Here is a 13,268-nt window from a genome sequence, read left to right on the forward strand (position 1 = left end):
CAGGGGTCGTTAAGACAGGTTTGACTGAAACTCAATAATGGAAACAGAAAATTATTCCATCAGTAAATTTGGAGGTATAAGACTATTTAACTTACCTAGATGGAATATCAACTAAAATTGTTTGATTGTTAGAAATCATGAATCAAATCTGCCAGTCACAGAGTAAATTTGAGTAACTCACCATAGAACACTTCAGTATTTTTTCAGGTGTCATGTAATTCAATATCTTCAATGAGATGTGCTCAGGCAGCATTGTAAGGAAATCTCGGTACTGTCGCATCTGGACAATAAAAAATGGTAAAAGTTCATCTCTAACAAACCATCACCTGTTCTTCCACATGTTAATCAAACTTTATAAAATTGATCTTATATTTTTTCTTTTGGAATACAACTAATTCATAGCAAAATAAAACTTGGAGCTTCACATCTTTCAAGGAGCTTAAAATGAAATACAATAAAAAGAGAAGAGTTTAATAATTTAGGTGTTGACACAAGATTTAAAATCGTATTTTAGCACCCATCTAAATCAGAACTGAAGTATAACATATAAAAATATACAGAGCCAATGCCCAAACTGATATTGCAATTTGATTTGAATTTAATTCAGCGTACCAGTCTGTTTTCACATGCAGCTTGAATAAGATTTGTGTTACAATGGTTAAGCGTCTGTGAAGGCGACTATACATAAAGATAATACTATTTACTCACCGATAAAAAGCTCGATATAAAATAGTGTTGTCGGGGATCGAGCTTGAGGAGGAATTTGTGAAGAAATTCATTCTTTCTTACATCTGTAAATACAAACAAACCAAATTGGAAAATGAGAACTGGTGTTGAAATCTAGCGTACAGACTTCAATTGAATCTATATCCCTGTGCAATCTGTGTGAGATAGGAGAACATGGCCCGTTAGTAAGGTATATATGGACAGACGTGTTAGGAATTAGTAGGAGAACATGGCCCGTTAGTAAGGTATATATGGACAGACGTGTTAGGAATTAGTAGGAGAACATGGCCCGTTAGTAAGGTATATATGGACAGACGTGTTAGGAATTAGTAGGAGAACATGGCCCGTTAGTAAGGTATATATGGACAGACGTGTTAGGAATTAGTAGGAGAACATGGCCCGTTAGTAAGGTATATATGGACAGACGTGTTAGGAATTAGTAGGAGAACATGGCCCGTTAGTAAGGTATATATGGACAGACGTGTTAGGAATTAGTAGGAGAACATGGCCCGTTAGTAAGGTATATATGGACAGACGTGTTAGGAATTAGTAGGAGAACATGGCCCGTTAGTAAGAAATATATGGACAGACGTGTTAGGAATTAGTAGGAGAACATGGCCCGTTAGTAAGGTATATATGGACAGACGTGTTAGGAATTAGTAGGAGAACATGGCCCGTTAGTAAGGTATATATGGACAGACGTGTTAGGAATTAGTAGGAGAACATGGCCCATTAGTAAGGTATATATGGACAGACGTGTTAGGAATTAGTAGGAGAACATGGCCCGATAGTAAGGTATATATGGACAGACGTGTTAGGAATTAGAATATCTGGGACTGACTGGCTATATTAGACTTCTAGTGTACCAGAGAACCTCTGTTGGAGTGTCTGGAGAAGTGATTAATGAAGTTTGATGCAGTGTCTCCACACGGGATCGAACCTTGGACTTCAGGAGTCATAGCCAATCACCGATCAAGTAAAGGAAAGACATCCTTCTAGTAAAGTATAGTCAAACAAATGTACAAGTGTGTTTCAGTATCACTTAAGTTGGTTATTTGTAGAAAAGTGCAAAGTCATGTTTGTCCATTGATAAAAGAAGAAAAGCTTAAATATTATTGATGGAAGTATATTATGAAGTTATCAAGTTTAGCTTCTTTTATTGGTGAATTTTAAAGATTAAATATTTGGTTACACTAAAGATTTAATGTTTTGCAAAACCAGACAGCCAAAAAAGGCTACAAATGAAACCATACGATTTGAAATATGTAGGTTCTGAAAATCTTTAGGACAGTGATTTTCTTTACTAAGCCAACTGTTTTCTAAAGCTATTTGAATAGGTACAAAAATGCTTCTGATATAATCGTTTTAGAAAAAACAAAAATACATGCACACTGTTCTTAATCATTAAAACATGATATGAATTCTCTGTAAATTCCCGATATATAGGAAGTCAATAATGAGAACTTTAATCACTGGTACCTTTAACTTAGATGTCTCGTAGAAACTGGTAGTTCTATAACACACTGAAACTCTCCCAGAAGGCTGGATTTAGTTACTATCTATTGAGATAATGTTAGATAATGTGTACAGACCAGTCTTTTTTCTGGCTAAGAAACCACAAACATACATAGAGTGTTGTGAAGGGACAATGTTGGTTACTTACCTGACCATTCCTCCAGGTACCAATGTATCACAGACCAAGCTTCCTCATCAAGCAAAGTTTTCTGGAAGAAGATCACAAGTACTGGGAATTAATGATCTGACAATACATTAAAACTTTCTTAAGAAAAACTTGTTAGATTTAAACCAGGGAATTATCTTTTGATACAAAGTGGTAATTCCATCCAGTCAATATTTTCTTTAAAACAAATTTACCTTTTTCTCAGACTGGTTTACAGGACGACACTTACACCTTTTTCTGAGACTAGTTCACAGGAAAACACATTTACCTTTTTCAGAGACTGGTTCACTGGATGACACATTTAACTTTTTCTGAGACTGGTTCAGAGGACCATACATTTATCTGATACTTATTCACAGAACAACACATTTACCTTTTTCTGACACATATTCACTGGACGACACATTTCATTTTTCTCAGATTGGTTCACAGGATGACATTTACCTTTTTCTGAGACTGGTTCACAGGATGACACATTTACCTTTTTCTGAAACTCGTTCACAGGACGACACTTACGCCTTTTTCTGAGACTGGTTCACAGGACGACACATTTACCTTTTCTGTGACTGGTTCACAGGATGACAAATTTACCTTTTTCTGAGACTGGTTCACAGGAGGACACATTTCTCTTTATCTGACACTCATTCACAGAACGACACATTCACCTTTTTCAGACACATATTCACAGAATGACACATTTACCTTTTTCTCAATCGTTCACAGGACGACACATTTACCTTTTTCTGAGACTTGCTCACTGGACGACACATTTTCCTTTATCTGACACTCATTCACAGAACGACACATTCACCTTTTTCTGACACATATTCACAGAACGATACATTTACCTTTTTTCTGAGACTCGTTCACAGGACGACACATTTACCTTTTTCTGAGACTCGTTCACAGGATGACACATTTACATTTTTCTCAGATTGGTTCACAGGATGACATTTACCTTTTTCTGAGACTGGTTCACAGGATGACACATTTACCTTTTTCTGAGACTGGTTCACAGGATGACACATTTACCTTTTTCTGAGACTGGTTCACAAGAGGACACATTTACCTTTTTCTGAGACTGGTTCACAGGAGGACACATTTCCCTTCATCTGACACTCATTCAAAGAACGACACATTCACCTTTTTCTAACACATATTCACAGAATGACACATTTACCTTTTTCTCAATCATTCACAGGACAACACATTTACCTTTTTCTGAGACTTGTTCACCGGACGACACATTTTCCTTTATCTGATACTCATTCACAGAACGACACATTCACATTTTTCTGACACATATTCACAGAAAGATACATTTACCTTTTTTCTGAGACTCGTTCACAGGACGACACATTCACCTTTTTCTGAAACTCATTCACAGGACGACACATTTACCTTTTTCTGTGACTTGTTCACAGGACGACACATTTACCTTTTTCTGAGACTTGTTCACAGGACCACACATTTACCTTTTTCTGAGACTCGTTCACTGGACAACACATTTACCTTTTTCTCAGACTAGTTCACGAGACAACAAATTTACATTTTTCTGAGACTGGTTCACTGGATGACACATTTCCCTTTATCTGACACTTATTCACAGAACGACACATTTACCTTTTTCTGACACGTATTCATGGGACGACACATTTACCTTTTTTCTGAGACTCGTTCACTTGAAAACACATTTACCTTTTTTCTGAGACTTATTCACAGAACGACACATTTACCTTTTTCTGAAACTCGTACACTGGACGACACATTTACCTTTTTCTCAGACTGGTTCACAGGATGACACATTTAACTTTATCTGGGACAGGTTCAGAGGCCAATACATTAACCTTTTTCTGAGACTGGTTCACATTGGTTACACTTGTACATTTTTTTTTAGACTAGTTCAAATGAGCAAATATTTACCGTTTTCTTTTTCTGAGACTGATTTTGATCTTCGTTAATAAAGCTGACAGAGGACTCGAGTGTAAATCGTGTAGACACTGGAAGAGAACTGAGGGATGAGCCGAGGTATCTCATATTTCCCTCGTCCTGAATGTGTCGGCGGATCGGCATGTCAATAAACCTGAGGACAAAAAGACTTAATTACAGATTCTTCTGATTCAACAAACTCTATATAAAGTATCCATGCCAGATAAAGTAGATATGTGAGTGTGATGACCTTCGTATGTCTGATAAAGTAAAAATGTGTGTGTGATGACCTTCGTATGTCTGATAAAGTAGAAATATGTGTGAAGACCTCGTATGTCAGATAAAGTAGAAATGTGTGTGTAATGACCTTAGTAGGTCAGATAAAGTAGAAATATGTGTGTTATGACCTTAGTAGGTCAGATAAAGTAGAAATGTCTGTGAAGACCTTCATATATCAGATAAAGAAGTAATGTGTCTGTGAAGACCTTCGTATATCAGATAAGGAAGTAATGTGTGTGTGATGACCTTCGTATATCAGATAAGGAAGTAATGTGTGTGTGACGACCTTCGTATATCAAATAAAGTAGAAATTTGTGTGTGATGACCTTCTTATGTCAGATAAAGTAGAAATGTGTGTGTTATGACATTGGTATATGTCAGATAAAGTAGAAATGTTTGTGTGATGACCTTTGTATGTCAGATAAAGTAGAAATGTGTGTGTGATGACCTTCGTATGTCAGATAAAGTAGAAATGTGTGTGATGACCTTCGTATGTCAGATAAAGTAGAAATGTTTGTGTGATGACCTTGGTATATCAGATAAAGTAGAAATGTGTGTGTGATGACCTTCGTATGTCAGATAAAGTAGAAATATGTGTGAAGACCTCGTATGTCAGATAAAGTAGAAATGTGTGTGTAATGACCTTAGTAGGTCAGATAAAGTAGAAATGTCTGTGAAGACCTTCGTATATCAGATAAAGAAGTAATGTGTGTGTGACGACCTTCATATGTCAGATAAAGTAGAAATTTTTGTGTGATGACCTTGGTATGTCAGATAAAGTAGAAATGTCTGTGAAGACCTTCGTATATCAGATAAAGAAGTAATGTGTGTGTGATGACCTTCGTATGTCAGATAAAGTAGAAATTTTTGTGTGATGACCTTGGTATGTCAGATAAAGTAGAAATGTGTGTGACTGATCATAACCAGACAGGGTAGCAGACATGAATAACATTATAGGTACATGTTTGGTACCAATATCTACATTGATGACGGACCAGCTTCCCTTCTTTATAACTATAATTTATTTACGTATCATTAGTTTACATTTATGTACATTCAGATGGACACTACTTTAGATTATTACCACATTATTGAAACTATTAAAATATTGAAATACTCCATTTAATTGTCTGTGGCTCTACTCTCTGTATACTATAATCACTATCAACTTTGAGGTGTGTGTAATTAGGACTTGTTTGTCCCAGGGTTATAATTACACTGTGTGATGAGATCAAACATTGATACATCAAACTAATCACAGTGAATGTGAAAATCTTATTTCAAAATCCCACTTTATTCCTTACATTGTTCTCTGCTGCTTATAGTTTTTTTGAAGTGCCTATTGATTAATAGCCAGGTAGGACTGATAAATATCACACCTGTAGTTTCAGGTGAGTAGTACCCCTGAAAATCCTTCTAAAATTAATAATCATACAAAGCTTTTGATATTTCTGGATAGCCATAACAATATACACAAAGTGCCCGTATTTGACTATTATAAAGTTTTCAAAGGAACTCAGTTTAAAATCAGAGATCCAGAATCCCTGCAAAATGTATATCAATTACTGATGTTAACAGACTGACATCAGCTAACACATAAGGATATCTGTACTAATACCATATAATAATAGTATCAATACTGACATCAGCTAACACATAAGGATATCTGTACTAATACCATATTATTACTGACATCAGCTAACACATAAGGATATCTGTACTAATACCCTATTATTACTGACATCAGCTAACACATAAGGATATCTGTACTAATACCATATAATAATAGTATCAATACTGACATCAGCTAACACATAAGGATATCTGTACTAATACCATATAATAATAGTATCAATACTGACATCAGCTAACACATAAGGATATCTGTACTAATACCATATAATAATAGTATCAATACTGACATCAGCTAACACATAAGGATATCTGTACTAATACCATATAATAATAGTATCAATACTGACATCAGCTAACACATAAGGATATCTGTACTAATACCCTATTATTACTGACATCAGCTAACACATAAGGATATCTGTACTAATACCCTATTATTACTGACATCAGCTAACACATAAGGATATCTGTACTAATACCATATAATAATAGTATCAATACTGACATCAGCTAACACATAAGGATATCTGTACTAATACCATATAATAATAGTATCAATACTGACATCAGCTAACACATAAGGATATCTGTACTAATACCCTATTATTACTGACATCAGCTAACACATAAGGATATCTGTACTAATACCATATAATAATAGTATCAATACTGACATCAGCTAACACATAAGGATATCTGTACTAATACCATATAATAATAGTATCAATACTGACATCAGCTAACACATAAGGATATCTGTACTAATACCGTATAATAATAGTATCAATACTGACATCAGCTAACACATAAGGATATCTGTACTAATACCATATAATAATAGTATCAATACTGACATCAGCTAACACATAAGGATATCTGTACTAATACCCTATTATTACTGACATCAGCTAACACATAAGGATATCTGTACTAATACCGTATAATAATAGTATCAATACTGACATCAGCTAACACATAAAGATATCTGTACTAATACCCTATTATTACTGACATCAGCTAACACATAAGGATATCTGTACTAATACCATATAATAATAGTATCAATACTGACATCAGCTAACACATAAAGATATCTGTACTAATACCATATAATAATAGTATCAATACTGACATCAGCTAACACATAAGGATATCTGTACTAATACCGTATAATAATAGTATCAATACTGACATCAGCTAACACATAAGGATATCTGTACTAATACCCTATTATTACTGACATCAGCTAACACATAAGGATATCTGTACTAATACCATATAATAATAGTATCAATACTGACATCAGCTAACACATAAGGATATCTGTACTAATACCCTATTATTACTGACATCAGCTAACACATAAGGATATCTGTACTAATACCATATAATAATAGTATCAATACTGACATCAGCTAACACATAAGGATATCTGTACTAATACCATATAATAATAGTATCAATACTGACATCAGCTAACACATAAGGATATCTGTACTAATACCATATAATAATAGTATCAATACTGACATCAGCTAACACATAAGGATATCTGTACTAATACCATATAATAATAGTATCAATACTGACATCAGCTAACACATAAGGATATCTGTACTAATACCCTATTATTACTGACATCAGCTAACACATAAGGATATCTGTACTAATACCATATAATAATAGTATCAATACTGACATCAGCTAACACATAAGGATATCTGTACTAATACCATATAATAATAGTATCAATACTGACATCAGCTAACACATAAGGATATCTGTACTAATACCATATAATAATAGTATCAATACTGACATCAGCTAACACATAAGGATATCTGTACTAATACCCTATTATCAATACTGACATCAGCTAACACATAAGGATATCTGTACTAATACCATATAATAATAGTATCAATACTGACATCAGCTAACACATAAGGATATCTGTACTAATACCATATAATAATAGTATCAATACTGACATCAGCTAACACATAAGGATATCTGTACTAATACCATATAATAATAGTATCAATACTGACATCAGCTAACACATAAGGATATCTGTACTAATACCATATAATAATAGTATCAATACTGACATCAGCTAACACATAAGGATATCTGTACTAATACCCTATTATTACTGACATCAGCTAACACATAAGGATATCTGTACTAATACCATATAATAATAGTATCAATACTGACATCAGCTAACACATAAGGATATCTGTACTAATACCATATAATAATAGTATCAATACTGACATCAGCTAACACATAAGGATATCTGTAAGAAATACCATATAATAATAGTATCAATACTGACATCAGCTAACACATAAGGATATCTGTACTAATACCATATAATAATAGTATCAATACTGACATCAGCTAACACATAAGGATATCTGTACTAATACCATATAATAATAGTATCAATACTGACATCAGCTAACACATAAGGATATCTGTACTAATACCCTATATATAATACTGACATCAGCTAACACATAAGGATATCTGTACTAATACCATATAATAATAGTATCAATACTGACATCAGCTAACACATAAGGTATCTGTACTAATACCATATAATAATAGTATCAATACTGACATCAGCTAACACATAAGGATATCTGTACTAATACCATATAATAATAGTATCAATACTGACATCAGCTAACACATAAGGATATCTGTACTAATACCATATAATAATAGTATCAATACTGACATCAGCTAACACATAAGGATATCTGTACTAATACCATATAATAATAGTATCAATACTGACATCAGCTAACACATAAGGATATCTGTACTAATACCGTATAATAATAGTATCAATACTGACATCAGCTAACACATAAGGATATCTGTACTAATACCATATAATAATAGTATCAATACTGACATCAGCTAACACATAAGGATATCTGTACTAATACCTATTATTACTGACATCAGCTAACACATAAGGATATCTGTACTAATACCGTATAATAATAGTATCAATACTGACATCAGCTAACACATAAAGATATCTGTACTAATACCCTATTATTACTGACATCAGCTAACACATAAGGATATCTGTACTAATACCATATAATAATAGTATCAATACTGACATCAGCTAACACATAAGGATATCTGTACTAATACCATATAATAATAGTATCAATACTGACATCAGCTAACACATAAGGATATCTGTACTAATACCGTATAATAATAGTATCAATACTGACATCAGCTAACACATAAGGATATCTGTACTAATACCCTATTATTACTGACATCAGCTAACACATAAGGATATCTGTACTAATACCATATAATAATAGTATCAATACTGACATCAGCTAACACATAAGGATATCTGTACTAATACCCTATTATTACTGACATCAGCTAACACATAAGGATATCTGTACTAATACCATATAATAATAGTATCAATACTGACATCAGCTAACACATAAGGATATCTGTACTAATACCATATAATAATAGTATCAATACTGACATCAGCTAACACATAAGGATATCTGTACTAATACCATATAATAATAGTATCAATACTGACATCAGCTAACACATAAGGATATCTGTACTAATACCATATAATAATAGTATCAATACTGACATCAGCTAACACATAAGGATATCTGTACTAATACCCTATTATTACTGACATCAGCTAACACATAAGGATATCTGTACTAATACCATATAATAATAGTATCAATACTGACATCAGCTAACACATAAGGATATCTGTACTAATACCATATAATAATAGTATCAATACTGACATCAGCTAACACATAAGGATATCTGTACTAATACCATATAATAATAGTATCAATACTGACATCAGCTAACTCATAAGGATATCTGTACTAATACCATATAATAATAGTATCAATACTGACATCAGCTAACACATAAGGATATCTGTACTAATACCATATAATAATAGTATCAATACTGACATCAGCTAACACATAAGGATATCTGTACTAATACCATATAATAATAGTATCAATACTGACATCAGCTAACACATAAGGATATCTGTACTAATACCATATAATAATAGTATCAATACTGACATCAGCTAACACATAAGGATATCTGTACTAATACCCTATTATTACTGACATCAGCTAACACATAAGGATATCTGTACTAATACCATATAATAATAGTATCAATACTGACATCAGCTAACACATAAGGATATCTGTACTAATACCCTATTATTACTGAACTCATCAGCTAACACATAAGGATATCTGTACTAATACCATATAATAATAGTATCAATACTGACATCAGCTAACACATAAGGATATCTGTACTAATACCATATAATAATAGTATTAATACTGACATCAGCTAACTCATAAGGATATCTGTACTAATACCATATAATAATAGTATCAATACTGACATCAGCTAACACATAAGGATATCTGTACTAATACCATATAATAATAGTATCAATACTGACATCAGCTAACACATAAGGATATCTGTACTAATACCGTATAATAATAGTATCAATACTGACATCAGCTAACACATAAGGATATCTGTACTAATACCATATAATAATAGTATCAATACTGACATCAGCTAACACATAAGGATATCTGTACTAATACCATATAATAATAGTATCAATACTGACATCAGCTAACACATAAGGATATCTGTACTAATACCATATAATAATAGTATCAATACTGACATCAGCTAACACATAAGGATATCTGTACTAATACCATATAATAATAGTATCAATACTGACATCAGCTAACACATAAGGATATCTGTACTAATACCATATAATAATAGTATCAATACTGACATCAGCTAACACATAAGGATATCTGTACTAATACCGTATAATAATAGTATCAATACTGACATCAGCTAACACATAAGGATATCTGTACTAATACCGTATAATAATAGTATCAATACTGACATCAGCTAACACATAAGGATATCTGTACTAATACCATATAATAATAGTATCAATACTGACATCAGCTAACACATAAGGATATCTGTACTAATACCGTATAATAATAGTATCAATACTGACATCAGCTAACACATAAGGATATCTGTACTAATACCATATAATAATAGTATCAATACTGACATCAGCTAACACATAAGGATATCTGTACTAATACCATATAATAATAGTATCAATACTGACATCAGCTAACACATAAGGATATCTGTACTAATACCATATTATTACTGACATCAGCTAACACATAAGGATATCTGTACTAATACCATATAATAATAGTATCAATACTGACATCAGCTAACACATAAGGATATCTGTACTAATACCATATAATAATAGTATCAATACTGACATCAGCTAACACATAAGGATATCTGTACTAATACCATATAATAATAGTATCAATACTGACATCAGCTAACAACATAAGGATATCTGTACTAATACCATATAATAATAGTATCAATACTGACATCAGCTAACACATAAGGATATCTGTACTAATACCATATAATAATAGTATCAATACTGACATCAGCTAACACATAAGGATATCTGTACTAATACCATATAATAATAGTATCAATACTGACATCAGCTAACACATAAGGATATCTGTACTAATACCATATAATAATAGTATCAATACTGACATCAGCTAACACATAAGGATATCTGTACTAATACCATATAATAATAGTATCAATACTGACATCAGCTAACACATAAGGATATCTGTACTAATACCATATAATAATAGTATCAATACTGACATCAGCTAACACATAAGGATATCTGTACTAATACCGTATAATAATAGTATCATTCAATGTACAAACAGTAAACAGATGTGACAGCAGACGTTATTAAGGTGATTATAATTTAGGTTTATGATATGGCTTTCTCCCATACTTCACAGGGATATCCCGTGGTTGCTAGGGAAAAGATATCTCTATCTTACACAGGGGGATGTAAGACAGCTCACACGCGCTAGACAATAACGTGACGTCATCAATACATGAGCACACATTGTAAATGACGTCATCAATTTTGACGCACAACGACATTTCTGCGATAATGGCCCGATGAAAAAGCTGGAAACCAAGTGGAATTTCATCATTTTTCGGCTATGTATGGGAGAAAAAGAATCAAACATGGGTCTGTGAAGTGGACAGGGATATCACAACCCTAGTGAAAGATTTTGGGCGTCAACCCTCGGCAAGCCTCGGGTTGACCGGCAAAAATCTTTCATGAGGGTTGAGATATCCCTGTCCACTTCACAGATCCATGTAAAATTTTATTAGTCTTAATTATTAATGGATTATATAAAGTCCATCAATGCTTATTACAGCAAGATCAAATACCTATATATCATATAATTTCTGTTGTGTAACAATATTCTGTTTCTTAATTTGGATTCCAAATGCTGAATGTTTATTGTAGAATGTAAATTCATTAACGATGTTTAGATTATGTGATGATGTAAATTAATGATCAATGAAGATAGACATCACTCAAATTGGGATACTTACACAGTATATATACCATTGGACACTTACCAGCTGTTTCAATTAGAACACGATACCTTTGATGTTTTATTTACGATTTAGTTTAATCCTCTGTCAGGTTAAAACATCTATATTCAATGGATATGATTTATGAACGTCACATATCTCCTACCTACCATATATAATAGAGTTACAAAATACAGAACATTTAATCTAATATCACTACAGGTGTTATAGGTATAACTAGCAGAAAACTGCCTGATATTAGTCAATACATTTCCTTTTGATATGTATGTATTCAATAAATGTTTATGGCTGATAAAGACAGCTGTTTCTGTGTATATTGATATATAGATTTCATATATAGCTGTAACCACCATTTAGATATATCAACCAGGGGATATTATCATGACTGTTACCTACAGACATGGAGTAT

At 32.7% G+C, this 13,268-nt stretch overlaps 1 protein-coding gene across 2 annotated transcripts in view; it reads right to left on the minus strand.

Moving 5' to 3' along the window:
• Positions 1-13,268, minus strand: part of LOC138307697 (F-box and WD repeat domain-containing 11-A-like) — an 85,832-nt gene that overhangs the window by 28,028 nt on the left and 44,536 nt on the right. For both annotated transcript variants that reach the window (XM_069248545.1, XM_069248536.1), the window contains 4 exons: positions 4,331-4,490; positions 2,390-2,450; positions 709-791; positions 182-280 (listed from right to left, as the gene is read on the minus strand). In XM_069248545.1, the coding sequence (XP_069104646.1) occupies positions 182-280; positions 709-791; positions 2,390-2,450; positions 4,331-4,490 (403 nt within the window). The remainder of the gene's footprint in view (positions 1-181; positions 281-708; positions 792-2,389; positions 2,451-4,330; positions 4,491-13,268) is intronic.

This window comes from Argopecten irradians, chromosome 1 (genome assembly GCF_041381155.1).
Source record: "Argopecten irradians isolate NY chromosome 1, Ai_NY, whole genome shotgun sequence".
NCBI classification, from domain to species: Eukaryota; Metazoa; Mollusca; class Bivalvia; order Pectinida; family Pectinidae; genus Argopecten; species Argopecten irradians.